The sequence below is a fragment of the Argiope bruennichi genome, chromosome X2 (assembly GCF_947563725.1).
Source record: "Argiope bruennichi chromosome X2, qqArgBrue1.1, whole genome shotgun sequence".
NCBI lineage: Eukaryota > Metazoa > Arthropoda > Arachnida > Araneae > Araneidae > Argiope > Argiope bruennichi.
Window position 1 is genome coordinate 42,935,471 of NC_079163.1, and position 21,725 is coordinate 42,957,195.

Below are 21,725 nucleotides of genomic sequence, written 5' to 3' on the forward strand. Positions count from 1 at the left end.
TTTAAAGGATGTATTCTTTTCATTATTGTAAATTCTTCAAATGGCAGGAATAATTTTTCAACTACTCGGACTCAGTTTTACATTGCATTTATTTGCATCTTTTCAATGAAAATCTTACAGATTCCATAATTCTAAAAATTTTACAGACACCAAAATAACCATGCATCCAATTTTAAATTTTATCTCTCAAAATTAAAATTTATCCAAGTGAAATAATTGGCTACATACATAAAGCCATTAAGTCTGCATTGATTAGAACTGTAATCATCTCAAATAATCAAAAATTTCACTAATATCAATCAAATTTCAAATCAAGATCTCTTTTCTGAACAGATTTATTAAAGTTGTTTATTTTAAATTATAAAAATAAGTCTGCAAATATTGCCATGTTTTTAGATTTTAAGAAATTCTTTCTACGTCATCAAATTTTTTATAAGAGAGTTTACAAACATTATTGCCTTTTGATGTTTAGTTTGCATTTTCCGAATGATTCTTTAACCCCTTCCAGTAAGAATTAATAATAAAAAATTGTGCACGAAATAACCATTTAATTTTTATTCAAAAAACGTTTCATTTTATAATTCTTACATAGTGTTAATTAAAATTATATTATTGATATGGAAAGAATTGCAATTCATAAATTCATATTCGATACTTCGTCAAAAATCTTTAAATGACTTCGGATTAGCACCTAGTTTTTCCAATATCAGAGCGTTTACATCAGGCACTTCAGGAAATTTCTTTATTTCAGACACATTATCTATTTCCTTCCATTCTTCTGATGATGTGTCTGCGATTCCGGAATATTCACTAGAATTACTTAATAGTCGGCTAGTGTGTTTTCATCTAATTGGTAATATTTCACTATCATGAGTTTCATTATCAGTATGGCGTAAATATTTTTCTGATTCTTCAAAATTCCTCCAATCACCTTGATATTCATAGTCTTCACTGCCCACTACGGTGTTTATTTCACAACAATTTTTTTTTTCCTTTAGTAAAAATATATATCGGCCTGACCGATGTTTTCACTAAATGTTTATAAGAATGAAATCATCCCAACAACAATTTGGCCGTAACTTGTACCAAGAAATCCTAACAATAAACAATGTGATAGAAATCTATGATATCAACAAAAGTAATAAAAGTGCTGCCAAATTCAGAACACTAGAATTTTAAACCTAATTTATTATCATACTCAACAGTAATTTTAGTCGCATGACGAGTGTAGCTCGTCATCGTGCTGTATGGCATGAAAATTCAATGACAAGCAATGACAAATTCAATATACTCATCATTTTACTGGAAGCGGTTAAGAATACATTCCCAAACTCAATAATGCAAAACACATTTGCAAAGTCGTTTTTTGAATGAAAATTTATGAAATTTGATTAAATCACTATTGAAATGTTTAGAAGAACAGTGTTTTTATATCCCTCCAAACAAAATAAATTCTTGTCCATCTCACTTTAACTTTTTTTAAATCTTCGCATCATGAAAATTAGGTCCAATAAAAACTTAATTTGAAAAAAAAAAATCACTGACTATTAAAAGTAAACAGTCTGATTTAATGTAACTGGCTTGGATAACAAAAATCTAGGTTTACAATCCTCGGGTTGGAAAAATTAGTTCCAGATTATATTTAGTGTAATTGTATGCCTTTAGGATGTTCATATATTAAAATATTAATGTGCAATAGCCAGCCAATTTCGACAAATGGCCCTCAGATTTTCAGTCTAGCTTATGTACTAATAATGTATCAGCGTCATTGAGCGCCCAAACAGAGTAGTCAGTAAAACGCTGGCTTATCTTTCATGTGACCAGAGTTCAGTCGTGGGCTAGTGTTTAATTTTTGTTTGCTTTCTTTTCATAGTTATTACAAATTAATTTAACAATTTACAAACAGTTTTAATTCATATATTTCTCATTTTTTTATGCAAATATAAGTGTTTATTTTTATGATTCTTGAATTAGAATCTCATTTTTAGAAGAAAAATAAATTTAGAAAATAAATAATTAATAATAAGATATGAATGTGTTTACAAAATAATCAAAATTACTCAAATTAAATTAACAATTTAAAGATGGTTTCAATTGATATGTTATTTGATTTTGTATTCAAAAATAAATGTTTTCTCTTAATATGCAAGTTTTAATTTAATTTTTAAATAAAATAATTATTATTAATAATAATTTTTAATAAAAATAATTATGTTCATTCATACAGTACTTGAATTATAATTTAATTTTTAAGTGTAAAAATAATTATAAATATAATTTCAATGATAAAATTTTTTAAATCTTTTTTCATCTTAAAATCCTTAAAAATATTTAATTTTTTTGAATTTTAATATAATAAATTATTTGTTATAACTCAATGAAGCTGTGTTTATATCGGAAATGAAAGAGAGCGGCTAAAATTAATAAAAATATCAACTCACGTTCTCAATATTAATAATTGAATAGAAAAAGTAGAAAAAATGTGTTAAATTATAGAAAGCATAGGCAAATAGTTCAAAAATTTTAGTAACATGATGTATATATAACGGTATGCTTTGCACGCTGCCACGACCTTCATAAAACACGTTCGTTTTACGAAGGTCGCAGCACTGCCCGTTTTTCTGAATAAGGACAATTATTTTTTTTAAAGGTAAATGAAATTTGTTTTCCAATCAATCACTAAGATTTGTCTTAAGGACAATCATTATTTATGAATTGTGCAAGATGTTAAAATATATCTATTTTGTTTCCAATGCTTTTACGGTTAATTATTCTAGTTTTTGCATGTAACATAAAATTAATGAAATATCTTTATGATAATAGCAATTGTAATTAATATTTATCATCATTTAAGTTATATTTTTAATTATTTTTCCATTTTAAAAATAAAATTATTATTCAAGTATTAGATGAATGAATATTTACTTTGGCATTATAAAAGAGTTACATATTAATACTGTCTGTAAGTTATTTTATTTAATTAATTTTTATAATTTTTTTAAAGAAAAAATGCATTTATATCTTTAATTATTTTTCGTGTAAAAATTAAATTAAAATTCAGAAATTAGGAAAATAAACCTTTATTTTTTGCATAAAAAATGAAAAACATTAATTAAAAGTATTCATGAATTGTTAAATTAATTTGAAATAATTTAGAAAGAAAAATTAAAAAACCCTAGCCCAGGACCGTACTCAGGTCTCGTGAATGATAAGCCAAAGCTTTATCGACTGCACTGTTTGGGCCCTCGGCGACAGTACTCATTATTATATAAGCTATATTGAGACCTTGAGGACCATTTTTTCGAAATTAGTGGTTATTGCGCTTTAATGTTTTAATGTATGAGCATCCTAAACGCATGCTATCATTATATTAAATCTCATCCCAGGCTCAATTTACCAACCCATACCCTATCCTTGTGAGATTTTACTATAATAATAGTTTAAATAAAAATTATACATACTTTTAAGGAGATGCAGCATTTTATCTTCTTTGCATCTAAATAAACAGGAAAAACAATTGATAAAAAACACCAAAAAAAACCCAGCTTCCAATAGAAAACTTAAGTATAAGTTTTAAATGTTTTCTCACCCATTTTTCTGCTGATTTAACACTTTTTTTTTATCATGTTTTTATAAAACTGTTAGTGCTAGATTTGACTTTTCTTTTTGGTTACTGCACCAAAGTTAGTCTCTAGTACTCTGAAAATTAGGCAATTTCATAAAATTAAAAAAACTAACAAAAAATTACATCCATATGATATACAATAAACGAATTCTAATTCATAATACTTTCATAAATTAATATTTTTACAATTTCTGGCATATAAAAATTTAGCCAATGCTTGGAAATTTCTCTCATTATGTAAAATGCAATAATTTTCAATTCAGTATATTTTAAAACCAATATTACTTACTCTTTTAAAAATTTAATAAGTAGGAATTTTGTTTCTTATTCTTTTCTATCATAAATATAATAGTGTACAAAAGAAAAAATAAATCATCAATGATAAGCATGCAGACTCACAATTAACACTTTACATGCCAATTAAAGAATTAATATTTCAGGAGAACCTATTTATTGATAATTAAATGATTTGTCAGTAAAGCATGATTCTGCCGAAAAGGAATAAAAAAAGTAAAAAGCCCAATAAATCATGCAATGTTACTGACAGAAAGACTGGATGAAATTCATGTTCAGTATGAAAAATTCATTCAATGAGAAATTCTCAAGCTAATAAGATCTTTCATGGTTAACTTTTAGTTAACACTTTTGAAGTAAACCTAAACAAAAAAAACCATTTGAATATATTTTAAACAAGCGACTATTTCCTTTAGTAAAAGACTTTCTGATAAAAATATTTTCTCACGCCGCTATTTTAGGATTGCAATGCAAATCCGGAAAAAAAAATCCATGTGTTTTTCCCTGCATGCATAAGTGAAAATGTCTGAACAGCATGTGCTAGTTATAACAGAATAACAATACTCCTTAATTTCCTCCTTATTTAATGATCACTAACAAAAAATGTTAAAAAGCATCCCCCTCCCAACATATTTGAGCATAAAATTCATTAACTTCTGCAGATTTACCATGTTTTTTTTTTTTCCAACAATTCAATTTGCAAAAGTACTTTGAGTTTGCTGGACTTTTTTTTTTCCCCCTGAACTTTGCTTTTCTAAAGCTTTAAAATATGTGCTGATTTCGCATACTGTAAAAATCTCGTGAGATCGGTACAATTAAGACACCTGAATAAAAGTTTATGCCACCATACACAGTTCTATGAACAATTAAAGAATGTTCTTCCAAAGTTTCAATAAATACATCCTTGATGATACTAAATTACTTTCCACAGCTGCATCGATACATGACAATACAAAAATTATTTTTACAATGCCCAGAAATTCTTTGGATCTTAAAACATTAGAATAGACTAAATTCTTCATAAAATGAATCAAACAGTTCTTCATATTCACTTTTTAGTTCTTTCAGGAAAATTCCAAATTGTATCTTTGCACTTTCTGAACAGTGGAAATTTGTGGCTTTGAATAAAGAAGTTGAAAGCAAACTACTTGCTTTTTATATAACACTGTATTGTTTTTTTCCATAAAAGCAGATTTAAACAAGTGAAAACTATTAAAATAGCAAAATTTGAGATGCATTTAAATATTTTTTGCGCAGTATTCTTCACAAACATAAAACACTCGGCTAAAAAGTTCCTTTTTTCAGTTTCATTAGCCCTACTAGCAGTCAAGTATCTGTCGTCACTATTCCAATATAGGCATTATTGATCAATCTTGGAAATTTGACTGATCTGTGCAGAGGAAAAAGAGAGCAAGAAGAAAAAGAATCAGCTTCTGTGCTTAAACAATAGTGAATGATGTTTAGTTTTTTTATCTATAGTGATGATCTTTTACTCTTGCAATGTTTAAAGACAGGAAAAACATTTTTTTAGACGGAAAAAAACCAAGAAATTTAAAATTCTCTGTGATTTCCCGATTTTTCTAGTGCAATCTTGTAAAGACGATTTGAATTTTTAAAAATAGTTTTGACTAACAGTATTCTAAATTTATTGTTGACCTATCTGAAAATTCTGACTTAATAAATAGGAATCACTATCACACTACATTATAATTATTATTTTCTATGTTTGTTCCCTTGTTATGGGCAGAATTCTGTCCTTTTGGATATAGTTTCCATTATGTAAAGAAGCTGAAATCTAGTTGACATCTCTAATAAAATGATAAAGTAATGCTTTTTTTTTACTTGTATATTTTTATATAACAAAAGTATGGAAGAAATACGATCTCTCATAATGCAAATCTTATAACCCATTTGAACGAATGGGTAAATATTGAAAACGCAAAAGCAAATAATGGAATTTTTTAATCAAAGTCTTATTATTTTTAAGGATGAGCAATTTCTTTTAAGTTATTAAAATATAAGTTTTGAAAACTTTTTGATAGCTTGTACAAACAAGAATGTTAATGGTATATTAAAAAGGAAAAAGGTGACAATAAACAATTTTTGAATTAACTATTGTTAACAAAATTTGGAAGATTACAATACTGAACTTTCACCAAAATTATATAATCAGGGAAAATGGAATGACTGGCGTAGTGAATAAAATTAATATTAATTAATGATGTATGATTGAATGATAACAAAGGTATAATAAGTCACCAATATTATAAAAATATAATACTTGTTATCATAAATATACAAATCTATAATTTGGCTTGCTTCTGAAAATATATAACATTTACAGTCGCTAAATAATATATGCATTAGGTATTTCAGTCAGTTTACAGATGATCAAAAGCAATGCTAAAAATGAATTATTTTTGATACGGCATAAGTAAAATTAAATTTTTTTTAAACATTGGCTTAACTTATACACACAAGTTTAATCGCATATCTTTATTAACCCTTTTTAGGGCCGTGGGAAGTATGCTTCCCACCATTGATTTATTTATCAATCTTTGTATGAAATGTTGTAGGTTGGCATAAGTTCTGACAAATTATTTTAGAAAGACAGAAATTTAGATGCTTCAGTTCTTTATCTCAATCAAAATGATGTGTCTTGATTTGTTACTTAATTATTAATTAACCAAATTAATTAATAAATCAAATTAAATTTATCTAATAAGCTAAATGAATCTCTTTTATTATTCTAATTTCAAGTCTAAAAATATTTTAACATAATATGACTAGAAAAAATGGCCCTTTAAAGGGTTAAAATAAGGCATTTCTTCCTTTTCTGCTTTATGTAATGAAATGTTTCTTAATACGCATAGATTAGTAGATTTTTTTTTGTATGTTAATAAAAACAATATTATTGCAAACAAATACACAAATCTGTAGTCTCTTAAAAAAAAAAGACACCATTTAACCTGGAAATATATAGAGGCATACACAGCTTGGAATAAAAAAAGTGTAACTTCATAAAATGAATTGTGCCAAACAAGCAATATGAAGTAAAAATAAGTACCATTAATTGAACAATAATTTGAAAAAAATTATACAAAAATGCTCGAGATATTAAAAATACAATAGAATTACTACATAAATTAAATTTCAAGTGTTAAAATTCAATGTCGAAAACGCTGGAATCAGTTTCTGCAAAAATGTGTCACATCTGTATAATAGGACAGAAAATAAAAGAGGAAGCTATAAAGCATTACTATTTCTTAACAAATGAATTTATTTTCTAAACATATGAATATTTATAGGAGGGACCTATGAACAGACGCCTTGTATCAAGGAGTACCAGAAATTGACGCAAATTACTTTACTACGGGCAATCGAAAGACATGTGGGCGAAAACTCGCATCAAATTGAAATGGAACAATGGTTTAACATGAAATCTTCTTAAAAAGTGGGGAAAAGGTTACTGCTACGCATTCAATGTGTTAGCTCACAGTTCTACAGAACTGGTAAGTGCAGTCTGTTGCATGACTCGCTCAAGAAGTTCAGTACGCGATCCGTGTACTCAATTTCTTGGTCAAACGCCGTGTAACTGTCCTCGCACATCCACCATACTCACCTGATCTGGCGCCTGCGGACTTCTTTGTTTCCTCGCCTCAAGGGGATCCTGAAGGCACACGTTTTGCAGACATCCAACAACGTGGGACATCTAAGCTTCACTCTATTCTGAAAAAGGCCTTCGTTGACTCATTCTAACAGCTTTATCAACTATGTCAAAGTGTATTGTGGTCAATGGATGTTACTTTGAAGGAGAATAAAGATATTTTGTTCCCATGATTTGTTTCATATTCCAACTCCCCGTACTTTTTAGACGCACCTTGTATTATGTAAATTTCATAGCTGTGATGCTATGGTCAATAAGAACTGACTATGACATGACCAATCAGGTTTAACTACATGTTCTTATTGAATATAAGTAGAAAAGTAAATTTATGTGAAGCAGAAGCAGTGGAGGAAGAAGGAATGAATAGAGAGAATAATGTTATTTTTATTATATTATGCTCAAGATGATTATATCTTAAGTTGAAATTAACCGATTTTATGGCAGATGATATAATCGCTTTTACAGCAATAGTGAGCAATCACTTAATCCCACCTCCCAACATTAAAAAAAAGAAACAGAATTTATTCCCTCAGCGGAAGTAAGTAAAGATCAACTGAAAGCTATTAATGAGACTACCAGTGCTAAAAAGCTGATGTGGATGTAGTATATCAGGTGAGGAACAATGATTCTAACTCTTCTAACAGTGCATTTATAAATTCTTCAAATGGTATTGTTTTAAAACGTTAAAAAAAATATGAAAGGTATCATAGAATGATTTAACGTCTGGCCTTTAATAAAATAATATTTGTTGTTGTTGTTTATAATGGCACTTGCCATAGACAAGCTCGCTGACGAAGTCAGTGATTTTAAGCCAAGGGAGCGTCTCTTGTTTTAGTAGCGCCAACTAGGGCCAAGAGTACGTCTTAGCTACTCACACATCACATTCGCTTGGACAACCCCTTTTTACAGGAGGGCACATTCACTCATCTCACAGATAGAACAGATGAAGAACAACCATGCCCGAACCGGGACTCGAACCCAGGACGCCCAGGTCACGGGGAAGACGCGCTACCCCTATGCCAGGACGCCGGCATAATATTTGTAAATGTAAAAATCATTTTGCTTTAATATGTCGTTCTAATATTTAAAAAAAAAATTATCGGGTTCAAGATTTATAAATGTAATTGGTTTTGATAAAAATAATTTAGAAATACCTAGCCAGTACATGGATTCTTTAACCTCCAACAGAGTGCTTAGTGAGAAACTGCTGCAAAAATTAAGTACTTTTAGCACTTTATCCAAAAAAATTGAGCACTTTTGTATAAATGTGCATATGTAAACTGTGTATTTTCTAAGCATAGGATTTTTTTTGTTTTATAATAATGCATAGTTTTTATTGAAATTTTTTGATTAATTTTAAATGTTTATTCTTTAAATTTTAATATTTATTTCTGTATTTGCACAATGTCTTCTATTGTAAAATTTTAGATTTGACAAAAACATGGAAATGATCATAAAAATGAAAAAACTTCCAATCCCAAAAAAATAAGTCAACTTTTTATGTGATCACAAATAAAAATCTTTAAAATTTCTGAAATTATCGATAGTGATGTAGAAGCACAGCATGACCCAAAATTTTTTATTTGGTTTTTATGTAAGCAATAACAAATAAGATTCAACATGGCTCGGATGGAAAAATTTAATTTTTTCCTGCACTAACTCATTTTATTCATTAATTTTATTTGCAAACTTATAAACCTAAGAACTAAAGCATTCCTATTTCTATCATAACGACTGGCAAAATTGCCAAGAAATTGATTATAGAACAATGCCATGTTCTAAATGAGTTTTTTAGATCATTTTGTAATAGTAAATAATAGCAGTGTTCACAAATGATCAAACTAAAAAGAAATTGTCACATCGCCTCTTACTTCTAAAGTTTAGTAAAGAAACTTTCTATGAACATTTAACGTTCCTACAATTTCATGAAAACTAGCTTTTTAATTTATAAACAAAAATTTACAGAAGAAATGCTATATATTTTCTACGAATAAATGAGAGTTTTAACAATCCCTATTGTTCATAAATAATGGAAACAAATTCATAAAGTCAAAAAAAAAAAAAAAAAGCTCTTTAGTTAGAAATAAAACGAAAATAAATAAGCGGGAGTGTCTCCCCAAAACTTTCTCACATAATGCCAGAAAATGCCTTGCGTGGCATTCGCGTATAATAGTTACGAAATATTAACCTTAGGCGTGATTTAAACATTTTTACTGATACTAATGTGTGATCCTTGGCAAGTGTTTTGGCGATTAATCTCTGGCAGTATAGCGACTGAAAGTATCCGAAAAGCAAATTTGGGTTTCAGACGCATTCTTCTCAATTGATAAAAACAAAAATGTGACTCAAAACTAGCACTCTTCGTAGTCACAAAATTATATACACAAATTGATACATTTAAGTTACTGCATTTTTGAGTTACCATGTTTACATGTTTCTGAAAGTACAGAACGACGTACAGTGAATTCCTTGTTGGATTAGGCTCAAAATCTGATAGATATTAAATCTGTGTACCGAATTTTATCTAACTAGCACTCTTCGTTTTGTAGTTATCATGATAACTTATATTCGAACAGCCGGCCAAACAAACAAACTTCCTTTAAACGGATATTGCTAAAAATTTGACAGAAATCTGCAGATTTGAGGTGAAGATTGTATACAAAATTTTATCCTTCTAGCTCAAATTCTTTTTGTGTTGTCTTTGTCACAGACGGATATTTTCCAAAAATGTTTTTTTCGATTTCAAGGAGGTTTGAAACGTGGAGATTCATCAAAAACTCGAATTCGCTTTATTTATTATTATTATTATTTTTTACTATTGCAATATTTCCTCAAAATTTTGTATATGAAAAAATAAAAATGCCTTTTTACTTCCTCGTTAATGCAAGAAAGCATTTTTTTTTAAGCATTCCTTGAAGCCAGAACATTAGCTACAGTTCGGGAATCTAATGACAAAAGAACAACCATCTCGCAAATCGAAACTGAACTGATCTATCTAAACATAGAAAAAGGGACGAGAGTAGAGAAGAGGCGAATTTTCGCATTACACAATCGCGAGTGGTATTGTTTTATTTTCGGAAGTTATAACTATGATCTTTTATTCTTGCAATCTTTATAGATATCAGCATTTTTTAGATGGAAAAAAAAAGAAATTTAAAATGTCCTATATTTTCCCAGTTTCTATGAAAATTTTCAAACTTCACTGCATTTTCGCGGGGTTTTTTTTCTGTCGATTTTTAAATTTCCTGTGTTTTTCCGGTAGCGTGACAACCCTGCGAAAGTAAGATTAAATGTTTAGTTGGAAACATTTGCACATTTCGTTTAATTAAGAATATTTTCACTGCTATAATATTTTGATTAACAGTCCAGGAGATCTTCAAGATCTCTAGAATTGGCTTTCAGATACATTTTTTGAATGGTTGAGTGTATGATGTGGACCGGCTTTAACTTGGATATTTTCTAATATCTCTAGTTTTATTAAATTTCCAGCTTGTTTAGAAATCATTATCCTAATCAGTAGATTATTATTTTTATAACTGATTTTACTTTTCCAATTATTGCTATAAATGTCTTATGTATTAAAGTTGATCTAAAATTTCAACTCGTTTCCTTTTTTTACTTTCGAACTAGTAATAAAAATATATATATATATATTTGTTGATTAGTAAAAAGACGCATACAATATTGTGAATATTTGGGGGCCGACGGCAACACCCACCATGGAGCTCAACAACGGACGGTAGTTACTGGCTCTAAAAATTGATAGCTTCAGTACTTGCCATAATGCTAGTCAAAACCTATATGCTAGGAGTCATTCCCTTCAGACAGCGACCACCCTTAACACCAAACCCAAGAAGAAATCCCTTCTTTTAATCCCTTGAGCAGACCAGCCTATTAGCAGTGATACTGGTCCATTAACAGACAGGGGACCGAAATGTACAATCCGTCTTACAGGTCGCCAGACACGGCCACCATGAGGGAGTATTCGCTGTCCATGAGAAGCAGGAAGCAAACAGAGCAGCAAAGGGTTCTCATCCTTCGTCTAACCTCAAAGGAAGAAAAAACAAAAGTCGAAAAGCAGAAGACTGAGGTAAAGGTAAATTGAAATTAGGGCAGACACCGGGGTACCTTGGGGTCGTGAAGCCCATCACATCAAAAGAATATGTGCCCCTGAGGGAAAGAAGAATTCAGAAATGCAATCAAAGAAATATCTAAATGCTTAGCAAAATAAAGGATATGATTTTGAGAAAGTTTCCAAAAAAATAGCTAATTTCATTTTTATTAATCTTCATGCAAACAAAAATCAACCAAAATATGGAAGGAATATATTGGAAAAGAAGATAATCAGCACAGAAAATTCCATTTATTTTAATAAAAAGAATATGCAAGATGACACAAGAAAAAATATGGAAGACAAAAGATTCATTGAAATGTGTTAATTTTTAAGGCAAAAAAAATTACACTTAAATAATTAGCTATGATAAAAAATCTAAATTTCAATAAATTATATTTCTATTGAATTTAAAATTTCTAATAAAACGCTGGCAGAGAAACTTCTATAATAATATCAATCTATAATTTAGCTGGAAAATATATAGATGTCAGAAAAACAGCTATAAGTATAGGACAAAATTAACAATATATATATTTACTTTTAATAGAATATTAAACATTTTCTAATATAAGCAAAACAACTATATTCACCAATGTAATGGTCCTGTTAATTTCAAATGTTCACAATGAAAATAAAATATATAATGCATGAATAGTAATCAACTATTAAAGACTAATCCTTAAAAATAGAGACTTCGAAAATCTCTATTTTTAAGGATTAGTCTTTATAATATGTGAAAATTTTCCTAACCTCTACAGAAGTGCAGAAGCAGCATGAATTTTCAGAAATTAGATGAAATACACAACAGCCTTTTAGGCAGACATGATTTTTCAATTAAAGGTCACAAAAATGTCTTAATATGTCCCATAGAGATTGCATATACTCAAAAAGAATCAAATGTTGGTTTCTCCAAATCAGTTAATCTAAGTATTGAAAAATTTAATTAAAAATAAGTCATACAAAAGATTGTCAAACTGTTCAGTACTTAACTGAATTCTATGAAAAGTAATTACTCTTTCATACTTTACATTCCTACTTAATTTAAAAATGCCTATAATATCTGCGAAACTTGATTCAAGAATGCAAGTTAAATATGAGAGTTAAAACTTATATTTAATGCTATGTAGTCATAACTTCCATGGAAGAACACTAGTGCATTTGCCAGAAATTAATGCTACCAATAATGTTATTAATGACCTTAGCGTTATGTTTTAACAATACCACTAAAAGCATAAGTCCTGTAGGAATTTATTAATGTAACAGTATTTCCAAAATTCCCAAAAAATGAAACTTAACAAAAATGTTTATCTTTTTATATTATTAGGTTGTGGAAACGAGAAATTTTTGTAAAAATGAAGCATTTTTAAGCACAGAAGCCTAAAGAATTAAAATAAAATTAAAACTTTTGCACATAAACAGACCCATTATTTTTTTAAGCACAGGATGTCTGCTAGTTTATAGCAAATAATTGTTTATTGATCTTTTTAAAATTTCAAAAGTAATTTTTTAAAAAAAATTCAATAATTCAGTATTACAAATTCTTAATACTTCAGTATTTAATGCCTTTAATTTTAAAACAAGTTATATATTATATATATATATATAAAATTAATGCAAATTGACATTACAAAAAAAAAAAACTAATTTGTGACCTTTTTAACATTTAAAATTAAAAAACTGCCATATTGGATGCATGCATCAGTTTTAAAAATGCTGATGTAAAATTATAGCATAACCAAAACATTTTAGAAGGGGGAAGGGGCAAAAAATCTTATGTTTCCATCAAATCAAACAAATATTAGGTGACACACTTAAAAAAAAATCAATATGTCATTCTGTATTAAAAGTGTTTTAAGAAAATACAATTCATATTTTTATTTTAATTAATATTGTTTTTAAATAGCAAACACAGGATTAACTAATGAAAGCTAATCAATTGATTGTAGAAGCAATCTTTGAAAAAAAAAAAAAAAAAAAACTAACACAGAAAAATAACTTTTTATACATTGATCAAAATATTCCAATATGATAAGGAAAATTCTAAAAATGTTCCTAGCCTTGTTTAGAGGTAAAATCAAGCATCATTGCGCATTCAAAATGTCAACATTTAAAAAAAATTGATGCAAGAACTGGAAGTTCTGATTTATGAGGTATTGATTAGAATGAATATTTATACAAGAACAATATTACAAATGTTGAACAATTATATAATCAGTGAAATGGAGATATCTTTGATAAAAATGCATTAAAAAATTAATTTCTTTTCAAATAACTTTGTAAGTTATGGAAAAAAAACCCATAATCAACTATAAATTATATTAGTTCAAAAAACAACCAGCATCAGAAGATAATGCTAACACTTTCACTGCAATTTTAAAATTTAAGCAAAAAATATAAAAGTTTTTTTTATTTTATATTTTTACTATTTCAAAAATAAACTCAAATTTACTCATATCTTAAAGGTGGTTATCTCAAATATTAGTTAATAAAACTAAAATTTTTCTTCCTTGTATCGCAACTACAGTTCATTTTAGGATTCTAAAACCCTCCGTGCTTTTGCACATGTACCAGGATGTGTTTATTAGTCAAAATATTGGAGAGAAGAAACATGAAAGTAAGAGATGTTTACATTTAACAATAAAGTGAACTCGGATTATAAATAGAATTAGAAGGCGTAAAAATTGCAGGTTACTCGCAATATTGTCAGAAAAAGATACTAATTCACAATAAAATACACTTTAGAACAATTTTATTTACTATGAGATGTCTAAATATTAAATTGGTGAATTATGTGTTCTTAAAATTTGATAATTCTCTTTTTTATTTGTTACTGAATTTTTTTATAACATTTTGATATTAATAATGGTAGATAGTCTCAGTCACATTTAATGATTTACTATAAAATATTTTTTATTCCAGCTCTGAGAGTTTGTCATTTGAACCAGCCGTATACACAATCAATATGCAATTTCAAGTTATAATAAAATAGTATGAACAGAAATGACATAACACTTGCATACACATGGAATAAAACAGAACGAAAAAATATCAAGAATAAAGGATGAAGAAAATCAAAATCAAAGAATGAAGAACACCAGAATTTCTCTCATTTTTCTACATCTCACCCCTTAGCGAGAAAAATTGCCCGGAAAGTGAAAAGCTTTTAATATTGAAATGAACAGTATGTTACTTGAAAGGAAAGTAGTGTAACCACTACAAATCATTCATAAGCTTTGTATTTATAATATTATGTGGAATGTATGGCAACAATAGAATAATAATATTAGAATAATAACATTTAAAATGGAAATTAAAATGTCTCTTCAAAATGTAATAGTGAAAAATTATTTTTAAATATAAAATAATTTTTTTTTTGATATAGCAATCTTTATATTCTGCATCAAGAAAATAAGATTTTCATTGCACTGTAAAAAAGCTTTGTAAAATGCATTCAAAAAGGCTATTTCAGTTGCATTTGTATCATTAGGACCTACTATTGCACTAAATTAGTATATCATATTTCTCCAATAAAACATAAAAAGTTTGCCTATTTGTGGCTATGTCCATTTTGTAATTTCATATTAATTGTAATTTAAAGGTACTTTTTACTTTCTTGTATACAAAGAGAAGATACTGTAATCATCAAAAAGTTGTCTGGATTTCTAACGAGTTTTCACATTACAATGGATTTTGGGAAAACTATATGATATCTGTTTATAGATATTTAAATTAAATGTTTTTCTCAAATTTAAATTCATTACGAAATTTCTTATATTCCCACATGTATAATCTTAGATATGATTAAAGAAAGAAATGTTAAGATGATATTTAATCTCTTTGCTTACAGGCCAATACAACTATAATACAGATAATGAATCAAGATTTCACTCCCCCAAGTAAGCTTTTCAGCAGTACTCTAATTGCCCCATAAAATCCTTTCCCTATTGAATTATATCCCATAGTATCAGGAGATTTCAACCAGCAGATGTTAAAAACTGTGTTAGCAATAATGAGCCATGCTTTGGTAACATTTTTCTCAAAAGAAGCAGTCCAGGATGAATGGAATGAGTAAACATAATTTCATTCATAAGTTATACCGGGCCGAATCGAATATTTTCTTTACCCATTCCTTATTTTTGTGATATCAATTATCCACATCAATAATACTAATCATTAATATTGAAGACACTTATGTCAAGAATTTCATAAAGAGATTTTCAGGAAAAATTAAAAATCTTTCAAAGACAGAAGAATTATTTCTCAGCACAATATTATTGCAACTACTACTTTTCAGCAATAAGTTATAAATAAATTATTGATTATGCCAACTTATAAACATGAATTAACATAAATGATAATTAATACTGCATATCAAATTCTAAATAAATCATATCTAATTTTACTTTTTTACATTACAATTTTAAATTTAAAAATTAACATTTTAGAAAATTTAGGGATATATATATATGCTTATTATATTTCAGTGACCAATTATATATATATAAAAAAAAACATTTTTCAAAAATACGACATGTGTAATAAATAATCGAAATTTCCAGGAAAAATTAAATTTTCCAATATGCATTCTAAACATTAGCAATATAGTGAGAAACACTATTATATATTTATATTACAAAAATTTCTAACTACATTAAGTAAAAAAAAAAAATGTAATAGATTTTGCAGACATTTAAAAATATTAAAACCTTCAATTATGCTTTAGAACATTATAAAACAAAGCAAACATCATAGAACAAAGAACATTGTAAAACCTGTGTGAAAGTAAACATTTTTTAAACAGAACTGTTACCTTGTTTATAAAAAAAATGATTTGCAACAAATATTTTTAAAATAAGAAATTATTACTATAGGAGTAAATTAAATTACTAATTTTCTCATTACTTTGAACTGTTAAGTAAATGAAAATTAAAAGTAAATGATTTTTTTTAATTCAAGGTTTTTATATTACTTAACTTTTATTACTCAATTTTATTAATATTTTTAATATTACTAAATGGAACTTTATATTAAAGCAAAAGCACAAAAGCATTACATATAATAACAACAAACAACTATTTGCTGAAGCAGATACATAAGAAACATTTAAAATCTAAGAGATCAACAAGTCACAACACGCCCACAGATGAAACAAGTGGCTAACTAAACTTATTACTTGGTGATAGCCTTTTGGTGATCCCCCTCTATTTTGGAAGTATCCACATTATTAGAAATAATGAATTAAATGTTGTAAAGGAAAAAAAAAAAAAAAAAACATGCATAAAATTCAGTACCATCTCAAAGGTTAATTCATCTTCACAATTATAATAAAATTTTAATGCCTAACTGAACAGCGTCTTGTGTGTTTGTTATTAACAGAAATGATTTTAATCATTTCAAAAGGAAACTGTATAAATATTGCCCTATTTTATGAAGATGGGAGAAAACATGTTTTTTTTATTACTTTCAACTCTCTAATTCACTTTTAATTTAACAAGAGAAAAACATTTATCATTTTGCAATAAAGAAAATGTTTAAATGTTTTAGACATATAATTTTAAATACAATACTTTTTTTTTAACATTATAAGTATTTGCACAGTAAATTTCAACACACAATAGTATGGCTGTTTACAAAAATTATGAAGAATTATCTATAATCTACTAATAAAGAATATTATATCCCAACAGCATGATGCAATTCTAAAATCTTCTAAAGCAGAATATTTATTTAGATTACACAATATTTCTGACATTCAATCTGAAAATTAAAACAGATGTTCATCAAAATTAATCCATTAATATTTTCCAAGTTCAATGTGATAATGATCACAGATACAAGCTTTTAAAATAGAATTGTGTTCAAAATGTAGTAAGAAATTTGTTAAAAAATTTTTATAATTCTACAGCCAAAAAATATATTTATATTATAATGTTACTGCTAATTACTTCCCAAAAAATTATATCAGAATAAAATGCTACTTTTACTGAAATATGTCATTTAAAGAAACGGCCTCTTTAGTTCCGCGATTTTCATGCATAACACTAGCATTATAACTGATGGCGCTTTGTGCTCTTGAAGTGCACCTGTTGCAACTGAAAGAATTTTTAACACTCATTTGGTTACACGAGGAAGAGAGAGAAAGAGATTGACAACTAAAAGATTAGCTAAGCCATTTGTCTATCATAAAAGCGGGAGACTTCAACTGTATGAAGAAGACACAAAGTGAAAGAAACAAAAACTAGGTTTATTGAAGGAAGGCATACCACACATAAAAACAAAGGAAGGATGAAGGATCGGTATCCGGAGTATGCTCCTTAACGGGTTCTTATTTGTGCCGGTTCACAAAATCAAAACATGAATAACGCAAGAAATAAAAACAAAGTACAAGAATGTGTACAATGATCAAGTTAAGATGACATAGAAATAAACAGATTGTACAATTCATCAGCGAATTTTAACTCCGAGTTGGACTCTCGCAATATCTGATCAGATTTAGATTATGTTTAAGGCATAACCTAAACATTCAAACAAAATTAATTATACACAATTATATCTTTAGTTTCTATTACTTATAATCTCGTAGTTATTAATCGTTTTAAAAACAAACTCAACAAATTTTTTTATTTAGTTGAAATTATTTAAGCAAACAGCAGAAACATTACCACTCATTACAAATTAAATGGCCCGATAGTTAAATCCAGTAGTTTATGAAAAATGTATGAAGATTCTCCTGTAGGGCCTAATTTTCTTAATTCAAACATTCAAATTCATAATTCAAACACAATATGAAATAAAAAAATTTTCATACTTCATATTTTCCTTCTTTACTTAACATTCGGCGAGTTTATAACAAACATAATTTCGAACAGATTAATGAAAAATCTATAACGCTTTTTTCAGTTTTACTAACATAAGATCATATTATTACTCAAAAACTGCTTCCTTTCATTAAAATTACAACTTTTAACTCAAAATTACAGCTAAATATTGAACAATGAAACTATCGGGAGTCAAATCAATAATCACATACCATTGATATCACAAATAGCAATATTCTCACACTCGCCGACGCTACACTTAACCGGCAAAGAGAACAAAATTCCTTCCTTTCCGTCAGATGCCACTAGCATAAAACATACAACACAAAGGAGGGTATTGCACAAATCGTCTCTCTCTTTCTGCACAAACTCGATGCGCAGAAGTTTTTCTGCGCATTACGTCGATCTGAGACAGATTTTTCGCCTTCAAACGCTGTTTTGAATTAAAAGAGATAATAAATTTATTTCAGTTGCAGTAGGAACAACGAAAATACCCAATTAATGGTCGGTTATTGTATCATTTACCTTATCCCTCATCTTATATAACATGAGATATTGATAGGGAATATATATATATATATATATTTACAGTGCTAATATATTATTAAGATTCTGATAGGGATTTCCGACGCATGTCAGTCACAAGTAAGGGAAAAACAGGGATCTTTAAAAAAGAATGTGCTTACTGGACATTCTTCTATCTCGTCTCGCTCACGCCGAGTGGGTGAAAGTGCAAACGTAAGCATTTTTACAAAGCTTCTCTTGAATTAATTAAGTAGAGAAATTGGATCAGGAAATAAGAGAATGAAATTACTATGGGCTAAATTAAGATAAAGCTTTGGAAATTAATTTGGATTAAACTAAGAGTTTAAAATATCATTACATATATATTTGCTATCATTTATCTTTATTTTTTATTCTAATTTATTTATTTATTTATTTATTTGATAATATAAAGTGATATTCTGACAATGATTTATTTCTGACTTTGTATATTTACATTACTTTAGAATGAATATTACAGTGTCCAAACATTCAAATTTTTGAAACTGAAAAATTGTTCTTGACAAATACATCAGTTTAGTTTTTATTTATTTATTTTTTAATGGTTTGCAACTTTTTTAAATAAAAAGCAATTTATTCAATTAAAAAATGATTTGAGTTTTTAAATCTCCAATTTTTTTTATTAACTTTAACGAGTTTTATTATAGACCGAGAACTGTTGAGAGAAAATATTCCTATTTATCCTTGTAGTGATCGTAGCGACATCTGTATTTCATGTCAATCAATCAATTAATCAAAAAGGGCTCTTACTACTCTGTATTTATACTCTGCCGGGGGCCATGGTATTCCTCCCCGTGATGTAATCATACGAAAGAGCCACAACCCCCGATAGACAAGGCCTCTGCGGTCTTCCGTGACGTCACAACGAGACGATACACTTCATTCCCTTAACGTTAAGTCTCTGCGCGCTAGAGAGTCAGGAGAAATTACTTTTCATTTATTAATATCATTTCATATACTTCCATATCATGCAATTCAACACACATATATTGCAGAATTCATTAATAATTAAAATGCAGCCGCTTTCCACATCACCCTGGAGGTACGGTGCTTGGTATGCATTACCTTTTTTGCATTATGTGCAGGGCAGGTTTCCCAGTAGGTGTATCTCCCCTAGATTTAAAACTATTTATTTAGTAAAAACTGAATGAAAAAAAAAATTGTTGATTAATTTCAAAACAATTCCATACAAAAATGGTTTTATAAATATTTGCCGTGGCGTCAACTCCAAGAAAGCAATAAAAACAATATTTCACGAAACAGTATTCTATTCTATTGACACTTAAAAAATATCCAATAAATCTTTGAAACATTAGAAGAGCTTTCTTATTTAACTATATATTTTATCATTAATGTAAGAATATAAAATTACATTTACAATGCATTTTTTGGGGTATAAAAGTTTTCCTCGACTTAAATTCTGAATTAAAGAAGTTGAACATTCCAGTTCTTTTTCATTTATTAAAAAAATTTTGCAAATTCTGCATTTCAACTTTTTAAGGACTGTGTGTACACAGTAACCTCCTAAATAAACTAACACTGGTAAAACATCTTCTGATTTTTTAAAATCTTCTTCTGTAAGCAAAATGCTAAGTACAGGTAATTTTTCAGAAATAGATTTTTCAAATTCTTCCCAGTTTTCGCCAACTGCTTCCTGAAAAAGTTCGAGATTTCCATGTCTGTTTGATTTTAAACAAATATTTAAAATACTATGCATTCTTAGTTTGTTTTCACTTTCAAATACCTGTCGGAGTGAAACATGATATTGTGTTCCTGCCATTTGTCTATATAAACCAAATCGTGCCTCTAAATTGTCGGTCTGAAATTTTCCTGGGAGAATGTACTTCATTCCGAATTCGTCTTGACAATATTTAGTTATTTCTTTTAAAGCATATGTAGTCATGAAAAGAGCAAGGATTGTGAAAGAGCTCGCTTCAATGAACGAGCGAATGTGATGATGGTTGCGCGTTAATAAAAGATTTATTTTTCTAACGGCTGTTCAATATTTATACAAAAATAATCTCTAAACAGCTATAAATGGCGATCTTTGGAACTATTTGGATACTTTTCTGAAAATTTTATTTTTTCACGGAAAACGACAGTAGAACATCAGTAGCTATTCTTTATAGAATTCGCATTCCAGTTTCGTTTTGGATTTTGGATTCGTGTAGCTTTTTGGATATTTTCGTCATGGAGAAAGTGTCTGCGGTAAAATGGGTCATTTCATCCCATCCGATCCATCGCTTTGGTTCACTATGGTGGAATCTACTCCTGAATTGGCAGTTCCAAAGCCAATTACGGTATCCCGAACTAAATTCAATTATTGCGTAGCTAAGCTGCCGCCGGAAATTGCCATGACTGTTCGAGATATAATTAGTTCGCCTAACAAGGATGACCCATATGCTTAACTGAAAGCTGAAATAATTTCCAGATGTGGGGAGAGTAGATCTCAGGAAATTCGCCGAATACTTGCGGGTGAACAGCTCAATGATCGTAAGCCTTCGAAGCTATTAATAGTGATGTAATGTCGCGCTGAAAACCATAGCATTGCCGATTCGCTTCTTCTAGAACTGATTTTACAGCAGTTACTGTCCAACGTGCAATCTATTTTGGCATCTATTACACCATTAACAGCACAGAAAA

The 21,725-nt window shown here is 28.4% G+C and overlaps 1 protein-coding gene across 4 annotated transcripts in view; it reads right to left on the reverse strand.

The window, feature by feature from the left end:
* The window catches only part of LOC129960859 (uncharacterized), a 54,500-nt gene extending 35,630 nt beyond the window's left edge, over positions 1 to 18,870 (reverse strand). The window contains exons 1-4 of one of the 4 annotated variants that reach the window (XM_056074564.1): positions 7,542 to 7,939; positions 4,972 to 5,309; positions 3,590 to 3,699; positions 3,462 to 3,496 (exon numbers count right to left, since the gene is read on the reverse strand). In XM_056074564.1, the coding sequence (XP_055930539.1) occupies positions 3,462 to 3,480 (19 nt within the window). In that variant the 5' untranslated portion in view covers positions 3,481 to 3,496; positions 3,590 to 3,699; positions 4,972 to 5,309; positions 7,542 to 7,939. Of the gene's footprint in view, positions 1 to 3,461; positions 3,497 to 3,589; positions 3,700 to 4,971; positions 5,889 to 7,541; positions 7,940 to 18,730 lie in introns of those variants that run through there. The other 3 variants (XM_056074562.1, XM_056074563.1, XM_056074561.1) reach the window with 3 other exon arrangements.
* Positions 18,871 to 21,725: the final 2,855 nt, after the last annotated feature.